This window comes from Narcine bancroftii, chromosome 1, assembly GCF_036971445.1.
Source record: "Narcine bancroftii isolate sNarBan1 chromosome 1, sNarBan1.hap1, whole genome shotgun sequence".
Classification (NCBI taxonomy): domain Eukaryota; kingdom Metazoa; phylum Chordata; class Chondrichthyes; order Torpediniformes; family Narcinidae; genus Narcine; species Narcine bancroftii.
This window is the reverse complement of record NC_091469.1, coordinates 280,940,197-280,961,770: the sequence shown is the minus strand read 5'-3', so window position 1 is coordinate 280,961,770 and position 21,574 is coordinate 280,940,197. Positions and strand designations below refer to the sequence as shown.

The window sequence follows — 21,574 nt, the reverse complement described above, 5'->3', positions numbered from 1 at the left end:
ATCAGGTAAACTTCTCAGGGTCTTTATTTTCCAGTTTCCTTTGTTCTCCTGCTTGTGCTCTTATCTCTCTCTCATACCACGTTACTTCCGGTATATCTCATACATATTCATTATCATGACATCGGGGTTTTGCTTGGTTGAGAACAATTGATGCCAGCACTCCAGAGGCTATGTCGTCTTGATCTGAAGGACAGAGAGGTGGCATTGACCACGGGAAGTGGCAAGATGTTTACCTTTCCTGCCGTGGCTTCTCTTCTAGTAGTGGTGATGACCACCATTCCTGCTGTTGCTTCATTTCTGGTCGCGGTTCCCACCATGAGGTGCAACAAGAAGGCGGTGGTGAATACTATGATGAGGCGTGGGTCCGTGCCTCTGGGCTTGGACACGGGGTGTACGACTCTTCGGGGGCTGTGCATGCAGTAGCCTTCCCAAGGTTCCCCTTTGTCTGACAGACTTTCACCCAGTGTCCCATCTTACTGCATCCAGGACACATGGAGTCTCTTATGGGGCATCTGGTGTGAGGGTGTTTGGCTTGTCCACAGAAGTAGCATTCCCAGTTGCATGTGGCCACAGTAGTTGGTACCTGGGACACCTGTGCTCCATAGGCCTGGCTTCCTGAGAAGGCGCCACTTTTGTTGGCGATGTGGTCCGCACCCAGATGGACCTCTTTGAGGGATTTTGCTAGATCAAGGGCACTGGCAAGGTCCTTCTTCCCCAACTCCTTGAACTCACTCCAGCCATGAGAGTATCTCGGATTTGTGCCTCTTCCCTAATCCAGGCTGAGACTGCCTCGTAGTGGCACTTTCTCGTCAGTGTCCATAGTTCTAGAATTTAGTCATCCAGCGATTCACCCAGTCATTGCCAACATTGTGAGAGTCGGTGTCTCACCAACATGTCATTCTGGGGCCTCGTAGTGCGAGGGAGGCTATCGGAGTGGAAGACTTCTTGGATGGCTAATATGTAGGTCTGTAAGCACTCCAACCAGTAGGCAAATTCCTCTGGGGACAGAGGGTCGACCTGGACCATGCCTGGCTTCAATAGATCTTAAATCCTTACTTCAAAAGTAAGTTAATTAAATTATAATGTGATTGATAGTACTTGGAGACTTGTCTGTAAGAGGACAGTTTCAATGGATCCTTGCCTTTTTTGAGAATTACCATGATAAATGCTGTCGAAAAGGATTCTTGGACAGTCAGGGTCTCAATAGCCTGGTCTACCACCTCCGTAAAAAGGTATCAATAAATCTTTAAATTCCTTGTAGAACTCAGGCGGGAACCGATCCTCCACTGGAGTTCTTCCTGTAATTTTTCAATTTCCGCCGCATCTGTTCTCAAGATGTGGTCTTCCTGTCCAGATCATCTGAAATGTCCACCTTCTTCCACAAATGTGGCTTCCTGTCCACCACTATCAATTTAGCCCTCACCCACATCTTCTCATTTTCCCGCTCATCTGATCTGGCCCCTATGCCCCCCCAGATGCAAGAAGCACAGGAAGTGCAGCACCAGTGCTCACACACCTGACCTCCCAACAGTTCGGGGCCTCAAACAGGCCTTTCAAGTGAAGCAACACTTCCCTTTTCTATCTGTGATCTACTGCATCTGGTACTACATTTATGGCCTTCTCTACATCGGAGAGACTGGGCACAGACTGGGTGATCACTTTGCTCTGTCAGCATCAGTGTCAGTGATCACCACTTCCATTCAATACTGCATCCCACATCCATACTTGCATGTCTGTCCATGGCCTTCTACTATCCCACCAAGACCACCTGTGAATTGGAGGAACAACACTTGTGGGCACTCGTCAACTAAATGGCATTAACATAAACTTCTTTGGTTTCCTCTAACCTCTCCATTCTCCTTCCCTTCCCCTTGTCTTCTTTCCCTTAGCTCTCCACCCCCTTACTTCTATTCACCGAGCCATTTTTCCTCTCCCTGCTTGCTGCTGTGCCCTCCCTCCCTTCTCCACCTATTACCTCCTGCCTTTGCGACTGTGTTCCTCCCCATCCCTCCTTCCCCCAACCTTTTTGCATACCTTGATAAAGGGCTCAATTTCAAAACATTGGTAATATAAAGTACACTGTTTGACCTGCTGAGTTTCTCCAGCAGAGTTTTTACTTCACTCACTTGCCCTAATTCTCCCCATGAGGAGGTTCATTTTTGTACCCTCTCTTGTAGAACCTCTATATTGATTAAGAAAACTATCTTGGTCATACTTAAAGAAAAAATTCACCTTGTCCAAGGCTTTTACATCATGGGTGAACCAGTCAATGTCCAGGAAGTGTAAAAAAAATCTCACAGTAATACAGTGAAACCCCAGTTTAACGTGCCACAATTTAACACAAAATCACATATAACGTGACCTGCTCCTGGATCCAGGGTTTGTGGCAGACCAGCAAATGGTGAAGTGTAGCAATGCGGAACTCTGGCAGCCAGCTGCCTCTCAGGCCTGCTGGAGGTGCGCACACCAGTGGCCACTGGTTGAAGCTGAGAGCTGGGCTGGTCTGTCCACAGCAGCCAGTGTAGGCAGCACAATGGGATATTATCCAGGCACAGCACAGACAGGCTGCATGCTGGCAGCAGTGCACTCTCTTCCATCGTGACCAGCTCCCTCAGCTTGTACAGCTGCAAAAGTTCTGCTCTTGCACAGGGAACTGATGCCCAAATAATGCAGCCAGAATGTGGCACAAGTTGCAGGTAGGACAGGGATTCGGCCGAAATTGAGATGAGACAGATTGAAATGCTGCTGCTGATGTTCTTGCTGTATATGTTAAACCCCGATTTAGCACAACCTGCTTTTTTTGCAATGCTATATTATTGACCCAAACGATTGCGTTATAGCGTGGTTTCACTGTACCACTCTATTATTTCCTCCAGCTAGCAGCAATTTTGACCAACACATCTACTCTAATTCCCATTGACAATTTGAGGTTCTTCTAATACACTCGTATCAATGTGATCATTCTCTTTTTGTTTCTAAGTTCTACCCATTTAATGTCAATGAACAATTCCCCAAAAATATCCTTTCTAAACACTTATTATGCACTCCCTCTAACAACAACCTTGCATTATATGTCACCAAAACCAAGAAGCTGTTAGTGGACTTTAGGAATGGAAAACCAGAGGTGTACGATCCAGTGACCAAATTTAAATTCCTGGGAGTCACTATCTCAGAGGACCCTTCCTAGATCTAACACACGAATGTCATTGTGAAGAAAGCACAATAGCAACTTTACTTCCTTAGGAGTTTGATATGGCATTGAAAACCTTGGCAAACTTCTACAGTTATGTAGTGGAAAATGTGCTGACCAGCTTCATCGCAGCCCATTAAGGGGGTGCCAATATCTCTGAGTGGAAAGCCCTGCAAAAGGTAGTGGATTCAGACAGCACATCACAGGCAAAACTCTCCAGCATTAGAAAAAATTATTTGTAATGCTCCTGTCAAAGAGCACTAGCAATCATCAAGGACCCACACCACCCAGGACATTCTCTGTTCTCGCTGCTGCTATAAGGAAAGGGGTATAGGTACTGCAAGACTTCCCACCAGGTTCAGGAACAATTGCTACCTCTCCACCATACAACAAACTCGATTAGAAACTCATTATTTATTACTGAATTTTTTTCTGTTTTGCAGTCTGTTTACATTTCCCTTTTTTGTATATTCTCTTTTCTTGAGTATAGTTTTGTTGCTCTACCAATAAGTAGAAATTCTGCCTGGCCTGCAGAAAAAATTTCAGGGATGTGTGTAATATCTTGTACATATTCTGTTAATAAATGCAAACTTTAACCTTTTAACTTATCAAAATGGCAACCCCTGCTCCTTGCTAATCTACATCCCTATCACACCTGTGCCATGTTTACTCTGAAGGTTAAGTAAGTGGGGAAAAACATGGCATGTGGGGAATGGAGAGACTATCCACTTGGTTAGGAATAATAATAAAGTAGAATATGCAAGTTGTGTGCAAAACTTGTTGTTTAGAAAAGTCAGTGTAAACTCTTTCAAGGAGTACAAAGTTAGCATAACAGTGTGCAAATACTTTGAAGACAAGTGGAAGGTTAGCCTTTATTGAAAGGTAAATTAAGTTTAAACAAAAAAATGAGGATGTCTTGTTTCATCTATTCAGGACTTTGGTGAGGCCACTCTGGTGTACTGCATATATTGGATAGCCTTTGAGATAAGGTGGTGAAGGATCACTTGGTTGATTCCTGGGATTTATGCTAATCTTTGGAGGAGCAGTTAAGTGGATTGATCTTGTACTCTCTGGAGTTTGAGGATTTTAAGCAATTCATTGAGATGTTTAATTTAGACACTGCAAAAATATAACCATTGAGTCCCCAATTACCATAGCTCTCCTCTCCCCTTCTGAGTCAGGAGAACCAGCCTCTGTACTGGAGACGTAACCACCTCAACTTGCCCTGATAGATCATTTTCCCCCCCAACAATATCTAAAACAATATGCTTGTTGAGGGCAACAGCCACAGGGGTGATTGGCTCTTTCTGCCGCTTCCCTTTCCCACTCCTGAGAGAGACCCAGTTAACTCTCCTGATTTTTAGGGGTGACCATCTTCCTGAAACTTCTATCTGTCACTACCTCTGCTTCCTTTAAGATTTGAAGTTCATCCAGCTCCAGTTTCCTAACTCAGTTTGTCAGGAGCTGTAGCTGGATGCACCTTTTGCATGTGTAGTCATCAGGAACAAACATGCTGTCCCTGACTTCCCACATCCCACACTTGGAGCACTGGACTGCCCTAACTACTGCCTCCATTACGTAGTCCTAAATTAATTAAAGAAACATACTGGCTTTACCTTACTGGGAGCAAGCTATTCCTCAGCCTCTGCTCTCTGAAGCCTCTCAAGTCAAAGCTCCTACAATTAAATGGAAAAGTGAAGGGATTAAATTGTTGGGAATTATGCTCGATAACAACTTGTATAAGTTAAATTATTCCCCTCTGCTGATGAAAATAGAAAATTTACGGAAATGGAGGGACTGCCCCTAACGTTAATGGGGAAAGTTATTTGTATTAAAATGAAGATTATCCCAAAGATTCAATATTTGTTCCAGTCAATACCAATATATTTACCAAACAGGTTTTTAAAAATAATAAATGGTTTGGTAAGATAATTTTTATGGAATAATAAAGTACCTAGAATAGCATTTGAAAAATTGACAAGGCATCATAAATTAGGGGGATTGAGGATCCCAGATTTAAAAAAAAAAACATCTGGCTTCACAATTGAGATTTTTGGCATTTTTCTTCGAAACTACCAAAATGGGTTCATATGGCACTGCATGAGATGAATGAAACATTGCTTAAAGATTTTATCTATCGATGGAATTGGAAATTAATTAAGAGAAAAACCTCAAACCCTATATTGGTTCATTTAATATCTGGCAAGATATTAATGATAATATAGGAAAGAAAACTGGAATATCTTAAAGATCTCCACTATGTAATAATCTGATGTTGCCTATGATAATAGGAAATAGGATTTTAAATAAATGGTCATCGAAAGGGATTTGCTATATTGCTGACTCTACAAAGATGGGGTTTTAATGTCATTTGAACAAATAAAGCAAACTATGGTATTCCAAATGGCACCTTTCTTTGTTATTTACAACTAAGGGCTTTTCTAAGAGAAACTTGGGGAAATGATATGACTCCAATGGGAATAAGTCAATTGGAATGTACATTATGGATGGGTAGAATACCTAAATTTATTACTTGAATATATTATTCCCTACAAATGGACAGGAAGAAGTATGAAATACATAGGTCAAGAGAAAGATGGGAAGCAGATCTGGCAGTGAACATATTGGAACAATCTTGGGCTGAATGGTGTAAAGATGGGTAACTTCAATTATCAATGCGAAGTACAGTGTGGTGCAATATAATTTTTTGCATCAATTATACTTGACTCTGCAAAGATTGCACAAATCAAAACCAGAAATACCAGACAGATGTTTTTGATGCAAAATAGAGGAAGGAACTTCTCTTCATTCATTCTGATCATGTACCAAGCTCCATTCTTTCTGGCAAGAAGTGTCAGAAGTCTTAACAAAGATTACTGGAGTTAATTTTCCTGGTAATCCAGAATTATATTTATTGGGGAATTTTATAGATATTAGTAATAATCTTACAGAGTATTAAATATCGTTTACTAAGATTGCACTGGCGATAGCCAAGAAATGTGTGGCAGTGACTTGGAAGTCCAATACACCGATCTCTTTGGCAAGATGGATATCAGAAGTGGACAGTTGTATCCCTATGGAAAAGATCACTTATAATTTGCGAAACAAACATGATACATTCCTCAAGACCTGGCAACTGAATTTGAATTATATTGGTGAACAAATATAATGTTACTGTGTAAATTTATGATCTTTTCCATCGATTTTATACTTTTTTTTAGTAAAATAGACTGTAAACTCCAGTGATGGATGGTAAGACCCTGTATCCATTTATCCTGTTTATGGGGAAGGGGAGGTAGCAGAGGTAGCGGGGGGGGCTTGAATGTTTATTGCTTGGAAATTTTATTTTTTTGGTTGGTTTTTGTTACAAAATTTATGAAAATTTGTATTTTTTAAGAAGGATTTTTATTTTGTATGTAAGTGGCATATAGACTATTTTACTATATTTAAGTAAAAGATGTATATTTGATATATGTTTGGAAAAATAAAATAAAATATTCAAAAAAAATTCTCCACACCTACCCAGGCCACTCACTCACTGGCTGCTCCTCTTTAGCTTCCCTCCCTTTTATTTGTCCCTGCCAATTACCTCCATTACTCACTCCCACAAATCAACACTCTGTTTAACCCTACAGTTGCCCTCCTAATTCATTTTAAAACAGCCTTACTTCCACTCACCTCTCTCTCTGCGGAGCCTTTCACTCCTCCTCTTGCTTCAACGCTCCTGCAATCCAAATGGCACTAAGTTCCGCTCCTAACTCTTTTTAAAATGAATAAGTGTACAAACTTCTTACAAGCAGTATGGGACTCAAATCCTGATCACTGGCATTGTAAAGGTGTAACCGCTACTCCAACCATACTGTCCTTGTTGGGGAGAAGTCCAGACCTTGGCGTTCAGGATAAAGAATCAACTACTTGGGACTCAAATTGGAATAAATTTGCTGGTGGGTAAATTTTTGGAATTTTGTATACCAGTGAATTGTCATTTTGTGATTAAACCTGAGAAAAAATAGATTTTCAAGGTAAGGTCAAGATTCCTTCTATAATCACATAATAATACATAAAAATACAAGATACACGACATCAACTTTTGTCTGCTGTAAGGCAAAGAGTCTCCATGATCATACCCCAGCACCCCAGGCAATAAGAGAAAGAGAGTCCCTTCAGAGACACTGAGTGTCTATGGATTCACCTCTAGTGCATCTGGAGCCTCAGAGGCAACTGTTCAAACTCTTGACAACTCAACCTCCAGATCCAAGCCTCTGATATGATCAGGAAGTTTTCAATGCTCAAGGCCCTTCGGGAGCCCCTCTGGATCTCGGCACCCTCTCAAATCCGGGTTCTAATACCTGGTTCCCATGAGCCAAGCTCCAGCAGCCTGTATGATCCTTCAACTGCATTGCCTGCAGTTGCTGTGAGTCTTCAACAATGTTGGTCCTTCAGCCTCTGAGGTCCTCGCTGATCCTCTGCCATGTTCAACTTCATTATAGGGTCATCTCCCATGCTTCTCGACAGGCAGGTGTATGAATTAAGACTGATGAGAGAAAGGGGGAGGAATGGGAGGAGGAGGAGGAGTCCAGATCAACAGACAAAAAGTTAATTCGATATAAAAGGAAAGGAAAATTGATTTTTGTCTGTGAAAGGAAACAAAGGGAAATGAAATAGAGAACGAGAGGTAAAGGACGGGATGAAGATGGTGGGGGGGGGGGCAGAGGGTGAGAACTATAGGAAAGGAGAAAGGGTTTATTCTTATCCAATTAACAACATATATCTTTTGGTCTGGGCTCCTTTGTGTTCCATTCTTCCCCTTTCCCCAGTCTTTATTCAGTCGCCTGCCTCCTTTATTATAACTTAAAAAAAACTTTATTTATTCATTCAAAAAACAAATAATATATGACATATACAGCAATTAAACATGAACATGAACATTTTTTTAATATATATTTAAAAAAATGAAAAAAATTCCCCCCCCCCCCACTTTAGCCAACTCTCCTAAGGAGAGCCAGAAAAAAGAAAGGATATTTTAAAAAAAGTTAAATATACATATTAAAATCTAATCAATATAAATTGAAATGTAAATATTCCGAGTATAACAGCCACTTATTAATAAAAAAGTTATTTTTTTTACATACGTGATTTTTTCCATTATTAAACAATATTTAATCTCATTATGCCATCTATTAATATAAATCATATTTGTATATTTCCACATACTAGCAATACATTTTTTCACTAAAGATAAAGCTAAATATACAAAAGCAAGCTGAAACTTATTTAATCCCAAGCCTTTCAGAGGTTGCAAACTACCCAATAAAAATACAGTTGGATCTAAAACTATTTTAATCTTATACAGATATTCTAAAAATTATTGGATTTTTTTCCAAAAAGATTGTATATGTATACATGACCAAACAGCATGAAAAAAAGTTCCAACCGTATCACCACATCTAAAACACAGATCTGATTCATTAAAACCATATTTTAAAAATTTTTCAGGTGTCAAATATAATTGATGTAAAAAATTATAATTAATAATTGCATAATGTGCATTTATCAATCTAGTTACACTATCATAACAGATATCTAACCAATCCTCTTCAGAAAAAATAAAACCAATATCCGCTTCCCATTTAATTTTAGATCTATCCCAACCCTTTTTATCCATACCATCCTGTAATATTTGATACATAAATGAAATATAACCCTTCTCTGGTACCTTCATAAGAAAAGTCTCAAATTTAGTCATTTTAGGTAAAATCATCTCTCTACCAAACATACATTTTATCAAAGATCGAATTCGATAATAAAGAAATAAAGAATTCTTATCAATACCAAAATCTTCCCTCATCTGATTAAAAGATAAAAACTTACCCTCTTTAAAACAATCTCCCAAAATTTTCACACCTTTAAATCTCGAATGCAATAAACTTTGATTATGTATTGAAAAAGAAAAAAAGAAATAAGTTGATTATTATTACAATGGAGTCAAAGCCAATAATTTACCCCTAGAACCTATCATTTTATTTTTCTTTATCCATAACTTCATTAAATGTTTTAGTATAGGCACATTATATTGTTGTAACAAATTCATATTCCACCTAAACAAAAATTGATGTATTTCAAATTCAGAAATACTTGCCATCTCAATTTTAGCCCAACTAGGAGGCCATGCCAAATCCATCAATGATCTAATAAATTTAAGTTGGGCTGTCTCATAATAATTTTGAAAATGTGGTAAACGTAATCCCCTAACTCATATTTCCAAGTTAATATATTCAAAGCTACTCTCGAAAATTTACCCCTCCATAAAAACTCCCTAACCATTTTATTTAAATCTCGAAAAAAAAATTTTATCAAGTAAATATGGAATAGATTGAAACAAATATTGTATACGCGGAAAGATATCTTAATTGTATTTATCCTTCCCATTAAATTAATAGGTAAATCTTTCCATTTAATCAAATCAATTTTAATTTTTTTCACTAATGGAGCATAATTTAATTTATATAAAGATTGATAATTAACATTCAAAATTGTACCCAGATATTTAATTTGATCAGTCCACTTCAAATTAATAATATTCTTATAAACTGAATAATCTCCTTCACTTACCGATAATATTTCACTTTTTTCCCCAATTAACTTTATATCCAGAAAGATATCCATATTGTATTAAACATTCCTTCAAATGCAAAAGTGACTGAGCTGGGTTTATTTACACCAATATATCATCAGCAAATAAATTAATTTTATACTCCTCATCTAAAACTTTCATACCTTGTAGCTGTGTATTTTGTCTTATCAACTGTGCTAAAGGTTCAATCACTAACACAAACAAAGCTGGTGATAAAGGACAACCTTGATGAGTTGATCGAGTTAACTTAAAAGATTCCGAAATCAAACCATTCGTCAATTCTCTAGCTACCGGTTTACTATATAGAGCCCTAATCCAACCAATAAAAGAAGGACCAAACTTAAATTTCTCCAAAACTTTAAACAAAAAATTCCATTCAACTCTATCAAATGCTTTTTCTGCATCTAAGGATATCACCATCGGATGATCTAAAGATTGTCGAAATCTATTAATCAAACTAATCACTCGCAAAATATTATCTGAAGCATATCTATTCTTTATAAAACCTGTTTGATCAATATGAATCAATTTTGGTAAAAATTTAGCCAATCTATTCGCTAATACTTTAGCTATTATTTTGTAATCTACATTTAACAATGAAATTGGTCTATATGAAGATACTTTCAAAGGATCTCTATTTTGTTTAGGAATGACTGTAATTAAAGCACTAGAACAAGACTCAGGTAAATCATAATGTTCTTCAACTTGACGTAATACATCCCCAAACACTGTAGTTAAATCATTATTAAAAATTTTATAAAATTCAACCGAAAATCCATCATCACCAGGCAATCTATCATTCGGCATTTCCAGCATAGCCATTTTAATTTCCCAATCAGTAAATGGTTCTTCTAACTCCTGTATATCTGCATCCTCTAATATCGGTAAATTCAACTGTGATAAAAGAAATCAATCCTTCAGATGTATATAACTTTTAATAAAATGAATAAAATTCATCATTAATCTCACGAGATTTATAAGAGAATTCTGTCTAACAGCATAAATAGTCCTCGATATCTGTTCTTTCTTTAATTATCACGCCGTGTGCTTTCTCTCCCCATTCGTAATACTGTTGTTTAGTCCTATTAATCACACATTCAAATTGATAAGATTGCAAGGTATTATATTTCAATTTCAGCCTAGATAATTCTATTTTCTGATCTTCTGTAGCATCTTTCTGAAATTCCTTTTCTAACTCATTGATCTGTTTCTCTAATTCTCCTTTATTATAACTTGAAGAGGAGGTCAGGCCTGAAACAATGGTAATATATCTTTACCTTCTATGGATGCTGCAAGACCTGCAGAGTTCCTCCTGCATTTTTGTGTGTTTTTACTACAATCATTGTGTCTGATGACTTCAGTGTTTCATGCCATTTGAATGACCTTACACAGGCATGGCAAGTGCCATGGCCTTAGGCTGAACTGCAAAATTCTAAGATTTAAATTAATATGTATTGCACTTTTTGTTCATTTTCAAGGTCTTAGTGATATTCCAGCCCCGAAGCGCATGGCTATGTATAGTGCAATTCAGCGTATCCGAGAAAGTGAGGCCAACACATTTTCTTTATTGAAAATGGATAGATTCCTTGCAGATGCAAACTGGGTAATGGCAGAAAAATTAGTGCAGATTGATGACCCATACAGAAGATATAAAAAAAATGTGAGTATTTTTTTAAATTGATAAATTACATATCCTTAAAATTTTTGGTACAACTTTAAACATGACTAATTACATAATTTATAAATTTTAAATTTAGATATACAGCACGCTAACAGACCATTTCGGCCCACAAGTCCATTCCTCTCAATTTACACCCAATTGACCTATGACCCCGGTATGTTTCGAATGGTGGGAGGAAACCGGAGCCCCAGGGTAAACCCACGCAGACTCAAGGAGAACGTACAAACTCATTACAGACATAGTTGAATTCGAATGCTGGTCCCGATTGCTGGTGCTGTCAAAGCAAAGTGCCAATTGCCACGTATTTAAATAATGTTATTAAAATTTTGTAAACTTTACTAATTTTTGACATCTGCATGATTTCATAGAAATTCCTTTATTTTACTTAGAAAAACAGTGCTGAGCAAATAAAAGTTATAAGTTACAATAGAGCAATATTCTGAACGCTTTTGATTGCCAATCTGATAAAATTGTTAAATGGGCTCCTATTTGAGCTAAAATGTGAATTCTCACAAGTGCTGTTAACAGTTGCGTAACAGCTAAAATTAATCTCTGGAATGATTTTCAAACTTTGGTCTGAGAAATACTGTTGCTATTTGCTTACAGAGACTTAACTAAAAATTTTTCTGGAAACGTGTTATTTAAAGCAGCCATTCTCAATGGGGTCTCTGCAGCCTCCCCCTTCCCCCCACCCCAAAAAAAACCAGGGGCCAAAGCAAACCAGTAAAAGCTGTTTTCTTTTCACCTCGCATAACATAGATTTTCTTTTTGTTTTTTTTATGTAGTTGGTAAAAGTGAGGTGTGGAAGAAACCAAAGCTTGACTACTTCACTGGGAAGGGGGCCCATAAACTTCAAGCAGAATCCTTTTTGGGGGGTAGGGGTCATAGCTAAAATAAGTTGAGAATGGCTGATTTACAGGACTGACACTCAAATTGTTTGCTTTATCTCTATTTCATCAGTGATCTCCTTTCACCTTAAACATTGAAAAGAAAGGTCAAGTTAAGCCAATTAATTATCTTTCCAGACTGCTGTTGCCACTCCTGATCTATGCCTTTTCTCACAGTTTGAAGCTCACTGCTGTATGGAAATACCATACTCCAGGAGAGAAGGCTTTCAGGAGAGAAGACTTTTTTTATTCTTCAGTCCACAGGAGCTGGTGCTACAGGCACAGGAATTGTGCACATTGCTAACTTCCTCAAAATTTCAACATTCGTCGACTGCATACTTGTGGTTTGCTGGCAACCTCCTGCCAAGTTTGCTTGGCTGTAGAGGTCACAATATTCCCCAGCAAAAATAAAATAGTCCCTCAGATACTGTTTCCCATCAGCCATGACCATGACCTTTTGACTCCCTGGGAGAACTCACCCATCTACCTCAATAAATGGCATTTTGAAGAGAGTGACTTGCATTTGTATGTTCTTTTAAGAGCCTGATGTCAGTGTTTGGCAGCTACAAAAACATATTTGATATCTTGAAAGGATAGCTGCTGAATCAGGGTTTCAGGCTATGACATTTTGTTAACCTTTCAATCGCAGAACAGGTTGATTATCTCATTTATAGATGTTTGTTTTGCCTATTGTGAATATTTTGTATAAATAAATTTTGATTGCTATTTTAATTTTAAAATGTCATTCTCACTGATCTCCTGATGTAGATATGTTTTAATATAATTGAAGTGAAGAATTTTTGCATCTCTCAAAGTTTTTCTTTCCTTCTGTATTGACATTAATATGATTTGCTGGCCAGTCTGTTACATTAAAGGAAATTAATTCCTGTAACAAGTCTTTGAAGTACAGGCAAGATCAGTTGCTTATGCTTTTAGATTGTAAAATATTTAAAGTGAAACTCTTCCTCAACAGCCCAGGACTAAAGAATAAGTAACTTTCATCCATCTTTTGGAAAAATAAAAATAAGATAATGTTTTAGTGTAGATGTATTACTACGAGTCATAAATTTGTTGGATGGAGATGCTGCAGCTTTGCTTCAAAGATCTGTTAATGACGGAATGCCATTGAAATTAATTTTGACATATATGATCAATTGTTTATTGATGGTTCAAAACCTTTAAATTCCCCATTTTGTTTTCCATATAAACAATGTATTTCTATTTGTGGAATAGTTTCTTCGTGAATGATTACATGAACAGGAATAGTTTATGAAAGTCCATCAGAATTTTGTGGAAAATTGAGCAGGAGCTTTAAATACAAGGCGTGTCATGATCTCTCACATCCTGAAATGTGATTTTTAAAACTACCTCTATTAAAAGATGACTAAAATGGTTGAAAGTGGTGGTGAAGGAATTAATCTTTGCTTCGCATATTACATTTGCATAAATCAGTTTCATAATTGTGAGTCAAAATGTAGTAAGTAATTTGCATTTGCATTTCTCCAAATTGAAAATGTTCTCCTTGGTTTTGAGGTGAACATTGATGAAATTTTGCCAAGCACAAAAATGGCTCGCTGCCCCGACTGTGAAAAGGCCATTACCTGGGAACCTACCATTCGTGAGATTGACGATATGATGGAAGAAGCCAGGATACGTCTTTTAAAGGCTCAAAAGGTTAAATTATGTAGTTTATCATGTTAGAATGTTTTTATAATTGCTTGTAAATATGTTGTCTCCTTATTGATCATCTTTGTTTTGGGTGGCATGGTTGGTGTAGCAGCCAGCGATTGAGTCTGGATTTGAATCCCGTGCAATCTGTAAGGAGTTTATATGTTCACCCCATGTCTATGTGAGTTTACTCCCACTGTTCAAAAGGTACTGGGGGTGTGTTAATTGGGTGTAAATTTGGCTAATGGACTCGTGGTCTGAAATGACCCATTACTGTGCTAAATGCCTAAGTTTAAATTTAATATTGTTGGCTATCAAATATTTTAACTGTTTTCTATTTTATTGTGATTCATTTAGACCAGTTATTGGCGGCAATATAGTGCTGGTATGCTTAACCGCCAAGCAGCACGTAAGCTGATTAGTATCACTGAGAACACGATTGATTCGGGAAGGTAAGTGCAAAATGTTGGGAATTCTAGGTACAAGTTTATATCCTTATTTTTGCATTGAATTTAATTAAGAAGCAGGTTTGACTGTACACATTCAGAATGCTAAAGAAAATCTGAGACATACCGTATGTTCCTTTTTAATTCATGCTCCAAATGCTACAGACTAGGCATGAAGGCTTTATTTTAAAATGTTTTCAAAGGATGCTGGATTTTTAACTAGGACATCATGTTAGGTGAAGACATGAGTCTGAAACCCAGAGGGAGGTGAGAATGTGTGACTGTCCAAAGGTTCTGGGTGTGAGTAGGTAATGAAAATGTTCAGCACCAAAGTTTGTAAATTTGGGCTTGCTAAAATAAATTTGGAGCAAAGGCAAGTAAATGATATTGAGATGGAGCATTAATTGAAAAATCAATTAATATGTGCATAAAGTGCGTTTCGTGAAATGGTAACTCAAGAAGTGATTGAAATTCTTTTTCCTCATATCTTTTACCCAATCGAGTGCTTTAAGTGTCAATACCTTGACAAAACATGCTTAGACTGTACTCAATTATCTTCATTGTATCAGAACTAAAAAAAGTCAACTATATTGCTGCAGATATGATATTTGGTTCATCTTTTCCATTTGCTTTAGTTAAAAAATGTTGAATTCTGTGAGTTTTCCTTTGAAATCAAAACTGAAGTTGTGCATGATTGCACCAAAAGGTAATATAAACTCCCCACCAGACCATACTAGAAAATATCCAAAATATTATTATTATGCACAGATTCCTTCAAAGAAGTGCCATTGTTTGCCACCATACTGCTCTGAAGAGATGTTCTTACAGACTGGAGACCTATGTTAATTCCCATCCAAGGACAGATAGGGATGCAGTAGCTGCAAAAGGTCTTTTTCAGTAATGGCAGGACAATTTTTTTCAAAGACATTTTGGTGATAAACCCAACTTCCCCGTGATCCTCTAAGTATTATTTTAAAACAGTTCCAGGAGGCAAATTCTGAAAAGAGCATCTCGTCTGTACAGAATCACCAAATCTACAATGATCTTAGCTACTCAGGAAATAATTACATGAACATTTACCAGTGACTATTCAATTTTTCCTTAATTGATTAAAGATTTGTAGAGTTCTGTATTAATTATTTTTGTAGCTGTTTTTGTTGAGTGGAATATGCAAAGCAACTTTAATTTTTTTTGTATTTAGATTTATGACAGTAGTAGATGTCAAACAACAATGGGAAGCCAAAGGAATTTATGCAACCATCAAAAAAAAGCTGGAAGACTGGGTGTATAATGTCAAAGTGGATAAATATAAACCATCCAAGCAAGTAGAATATTTTTAAACAGTGCACTTTCTGTAACTATGACATTAACATTATATTTAATTGGCATTTTTTTGTTGATTATAGATACTTTGTCATGCTATGGACCAACCATAAATAGCAAAACATTTGTCACAGTGTAGTACAAAATTTAAAAAAGGGAAATATCTTTAAATACCATAAGATAGTTAAAATGGGAAAGTTTTGTATGAGGATACTTATGATAATGGGTGATGAACTCAAAATTGCCTGTTCTTTGGGTTCCAACAGTTCTGTTTTGGTTACAGTTTCAGTTATTCCCACCATACTTCATATTTGTGAGGATCAGGCGGTTCATATTCCTATGTTCTTACTGCTGAAATTGGGTGTTCTGAGCAACTTCAGAACTGTATGCATGCGTTTCAGATACTTTCCAAAGCCCACAAAGTGAGCAACAACTAAAAGGGATTTTTCTTTCTTCCAAAACATTTGGTTGCTGATCTGCTCATTAGTGGATGCTACAGTGATGATAGTACAGGTTATTCAAAATGGCCGGGACTGGGCCTATTGTAGATAAATTATTGGATAACTGGTCATTTTTTAAAAATCAGCCAAAAAACAACAGCAAATCACTTGTAACTGTTTAAACAACAACAAACAAGGGAAGGCTTTTTAAGTATGAAATAATATTTAATTCTCACCAAAAAAAACCCAAAATAAGATAAATCCAACACCAAAAACTCAAAATTACATAGGAACATCGGAAGTAGGAACAGGATTAGGCCAAAAATGGCCCATCGAGCCTGCTCCGCCATTCAATAAGATCATGGCTGATCTAATTTATGACCTAACTCCACCTACTCTGAGGTTTTTTTTTCCAAAATTCCAAAACTTTTTCAACCTGTGACGTCAGTTCGGCTCTGAAAAGATCTCAGATAACTGAGGATTTCTTATTGTTTTGGACATCCTCATTTATCCAAAATTTTTCGGAGACAAAATGATGTCATTTTGGCTTTGAAATTTTTTGGATAAATGAGATTTCTGATTTTTTTAAATCCTCAATTACCCAAAAAACATTTTGGAGCTGAACAGATGTCCCTTCCAGATCCAAAAACATTTCTGATAACTGAGGATTTTGGATAATCAGAGTTGTACTGTACTCTCTAACTTATAGGCTTGGGGATGGGTATGTTAGACCATTTTGTTAAGTTCTGGACCTCAATATACTGGTTCAAGACAAGGCCAACACTGTCTTTCATTTTGACGTCTCTAAATCAAGGTGTTCTTTGGTTTAAGTTTTTAAAGTCTGTAACCAGAAAAGCACAATAGGACCTGTGGTCATGTGCTCATTCCGTGATGCTACATTTCTGGAAGTTAAGGTGATGGTGAAAACACTGCTGGAGAAACTTTGCGGGTCAAACAGTGTCCTTTAATAGCAAAGATAAAGATATATAACTGACATTTCTGGATCCATCAAGGTATGGAAAAATGTTGGCAGGTGTCCGATCAAAATGGTAAGGGGCTGGTGAAGAGCATGATCCCAAAGGCAGGAGGTAATAGGTGGAGAATTACCAGTCTCTCTGTGTGGAGGATCACAGAATACAACAGCATCAAAAGTTGACAGATCAAAGTGATTTGTTTTTAAAGGATGTAGGAGAATCCATTTAAATGTTTATTGCCTTGAGAATGATTTGTAACAAAGCAAAATTAGATAAAAGATAAATGAAGATTATGACATCAGTTCATTTGGTTAAATGTTATGATGCTTTTAAATTTAGCAACAATGTGAACAGGTTGTTCATATGCTGCATTAAAACACCCCTTCAGAGGCTGCTATCTAATTTCTGGAAGGCAGATTTTCTTGGTGACGCACAAGAAACTTTTGACCAAGATAGACCATTTTCAGAGTTTTAGTGTTGACCAATTGAAATAGTCTGGGATAGATGATTATGAGTTATCACCTGAAAGAACATGGTGGGAAGTGAATTCGTCATTTCTTGATAGAGGAAATATTAATCTCCAGAAACTGCATGCTATTGAATCTCTTGGGAATGGTAGATGCTTCTGTAACAATCTACACAGAATGGAACTGGATGCCAGGAGTAGAAATGGAAGTAGATATAATCGTAATGTTTATAATAAAAATATTTAAAAATCTTCTAGATAGGTACATGAACATGCAAAAAACTAAGGGATATGGATCCTATTCAACCAGCTGTTTAGTTTAATTTGGGCAATAAGTTTGATACAGACATGTCCTCTTTAATGTGATATTTTCTATCACAGTAAACTTGAACAAATCTATGCTTCTGAATGCTTTTGAAGGCTATTTTTCTGAATGCTGAACAGCAGTGGCTGTAGCTGCATTGAACTATGACTCCTTGTATTGAAAAGTATGCAGTCTGAATTATGGTTCATCTTTTGGAGTGAAAACCATGTTGATGTTTTGCACCATTGTTTAGAATTAATTTTGTAAGCTTTGGAGAAGATTAGAGGTATTATTCTATTAAGAAAAATAATTCATTAATTTCATTTTAAAGCAGCCTATGGGCTTGTTTGCTTTCATTATTGACATAAAATACTGTATGTTCTCTGTTTACACATAATAGAAATTTTTGAGTCTAGTTAGTATGTATTCTGGTGTTTTCAAATAACTACAAATATTTATTGTACAAAAACGGGCTATTGTGCCTGCCTGGCCCTTCCCAATATTTGCACTCCTTTTTTATGCACCTTTGTATAATTCTTCAGCTTCTCTTATTCCTTCTTCTTCATTGTTCCTAAAATCAAATTATATGCTTAGTTTCAGTCACATCTTGTGGCAGAAAATTCCACGTTCTAACCATAATTAAAAAAAATTGTAATTCACGTTCGAAATTAAAAACAATAACACCATTGCTGAAACTACTCAGGAGCTCAGAAAGTAGGGAGAGGGGGTTCTGTTCAACAGCCTTTTATCACTTTACTATTAAGGGTTATGGACCTGAAGTGTTTATTTTGTTTCTTTATTCACAATGCTGTTTGACCTGCTGAGTGTTTACAGGATTTTCTAAGACCATAAGACATGGGAGTTGAATTAAGCCATTTGACCCATTGATTCTATTCTATCATTAGAATCATATCTGATGTATTTTTTTCCTCTCAATCCCATTCTCTCCATGTAGCAAATACTATTCATAAAAGCCACTTGGAGTTTAGATGGGGCTCTTGTTTGTGACACATTTCGATTGATTCACCATGAAGTCCAGATGAGTTTAAATGGTTTATTATTAACACATAAAAGACATAGTGATCAATAATAATGTAACATTCCAATAATAATGACTTTTGTAACAAACTTCTTAAATGTTCTATGAAAAGTCTATAAATAACTATGTGTGGTAACAATCAACAACAAAAAATTGAGCCTCACTCACCCTCTTAATTTTTAACCCGCCACACTAGTCTTTGGACTAACGAACTCTGAGCAATAGTGCCCAAACTCCTGTGCATGCTCCATCCATCCCTAATATGCGAAACCCACTGCACATGTGCAGATGTAACATGATGCTGGAAAATGGCAACATCGTCGACAGGGCACTGCAAAAGCCTACAACAAACCCAAAAGGTAAGTAGAGCACTTTTGGCTCCTACAATACCAGTCTCTAATTATTATAATTTGACACAATGGCTCAAATATTATTTACACCATTATTCAATCAATCATAAACAACAATTAGCTACAGAACAGTCAAACATTACACAGATCTTCTTTCTTCATTCGTCATAAGGCCAGAGTTACCAGCACATAGTCTTAAAAAAGAGTGATCTCTGTCACCACTCTGGACCAGTAAAGTCTGTAGCCTGTGTAGGGAGCAAGGTAGAATACACAATAAAATAAAATCAATTTGGACTTGTCAAAGTTCCTCAGTCTCCTGTAAAAGGCAGACTTTGTTGTGTCTGATGTAAGACCATTTCTGTCCTGGGTTTTAAAGTCTTTGGGACAGTGTCTTAACCACAAGCAATCAGTTTCTTCAACAAACACTGGTTTGCAGTTCTCAATACGATATAGCAGATCAGGTATACACAGGTCCAATATTTCAAATGACACACAACAAACCCAAGAAAGGTAAGTAGAGCACTTTTGGTTCCTACTCTCCCTTCTCCCCATAACCTTTGACACCCTTACTAATCAAGAATCTGTCAACATTTGCTTTCAATATACACATTGACATGGCCTCCACAGCTCATTGTAACAATAAATTCTACAGATCTCATTACCTTCCTGGCTTAAGAAATTTCTCCCCATCTCTGTTCTAAAGGGATGTCCTTTTACTGTGAGAATGAATTCCATATTCTAACCTCTTACAAGGTAAAATAGCAACTACAGAATTCTCTCTTTGATTTCATTTTACTTTATTGCCTTTCCAGTTGTGCTGTCCCTCACAAGGTGAAATATCTTCTCTGCAATTTTCCTGCCAAGCAAATTTACATCATCTTAGAGATCTGTATTGCGTTCACAGATGAGTCTTTTTAACTAAATTTCTAATCAGCTCATTCTTTTTTTTAATTTGTTTCCTTTCTTCTCCAGTTTTAGTTTTACTTTTCACACAATTCCAAGTTCGTCACCCAGCAAACAGGCATCTAACTACCTTACAGTGAACTGGGATTCACTGGTGGTGTGTTATGCTGATGGCTGGCTCTGCCCCCATCTGCTCACATATAATCCTGGATTCCCACCTAAACCCAGAACCCTTCTGAAGACTACTGTGAGACCCCACCCAAAGTTATAAGCTAATAAAAGTTTGTTCTCTCTCGCGCTACAATTTTATTAGCTTATTCCCTAAACAGTGCTACTCAAGCCTGGTATGCTGCTGATAGACCCTCTGTCCCCCGCAAGTTATGTACGCATGTAGTAGCCTACGTATATAAATCCGTGCGTGAGCATATCTTTACTTTTACTCAGTTTGAGTGTTAGCCCACAAAAATGTCCGCTCCTGTTAAAAAAAGAAAGATTGATGCAGAATACAGAGTTTTTCACAAAACATGGACTAGGAAGTATTTATTTACTGAAGTCAGCGGTAAAGCTGTGTGTTTAGTTTGTGAAAAGCAGATTGCCATGTTTAAGGACTACAATTTGAATTGTCATTATGAGACTAAACACGTGGAGAAATACAAAAACCTGACTGATGCTGAACAGGCACGGACATCTGAAGCTTTGCAAGCTAAGCTGCAAAAGCAACAAGGCTCCCCCCTGAGGGGGAGTTCATCAAAGAGTGTTTGGTGGACTCTGCAGCGCTAATATGCCCCGAGAAAAAAGAAGCATTCGAGAATGTGCCCCTCTCCAGATGAACCGTGACGAAAAGGATCGAGGACATTGTGAGAAATCTGGAGCTTCAGCTGCAAAATAAAGTGGACAATATAGATTTTTTTCTCTTTGGCTTCGGACGAGACTTGTGATGTCCGCGACACAGCCCAGTTACTCGTCTTTGTCCGTGGGATAACAAAAGATTATGGAGGAGCTGGCGGCAATGTGGTCAATGAAAGGGACAACGACAGGGAGTGATTTGTTCACGGAGGTAAATGCATGCCTGGACAAGCTGGGACTGAAATGGGACAGACTGGCAGATGTTACAACGGATGGTTGTCCAAATCTAATGGAGAAAAATTTTGAACTTTTGAAACAGATGTAAGATAAAGTCATTATCACTGCTGGATTTTTATTCTTCTCTCGAGGAGAACTTTCCACACATGAGGAGGCATGCTCAGAAGATGTTGGTTCTCTTTGGAT

The 21,574-nt window shown here is 37.2% G+C and overlaps 1 protein-coding gene across 11 annotated transcripts in view; it reads left to right on the top strand.

Annotated features, from left to right (window-relative positions):
* The window catches only part of LOC138744666 (sperm-specific sodium:proton exchanger-like), a 224,828-nt gene that overhangs the window by 104,867 nt on the left and 98,387 nt on the right, over positions 1-21,574 (top strand). For 10 of the 11 annotated variants that reach the window (XM_069901216.1, XM_069901211.1, XM_069901194.1 and 7 more), the window contains 4 exons: positions 11,303-11,484; positions 13,926-14,066; positions 14,418-14,512; positions 15,708-15,827. In XM_069901216.1, coding sequence (XP_069757317.1) covers positions 11,303-11,484; positions 13,926-14,066; positions 14,418-14,512; positions 15,708-15,827 — 538 coding nt within the window. The remainder of the gene's footprint in view (positions 1-11,302; positions 11,485-13,925; positions 14,067-14,417; positions 14,513-15,707; positions 15,828-21,574) is intronic. The other variant, XM_069901222.1, reaches the window with a different exon arrangement.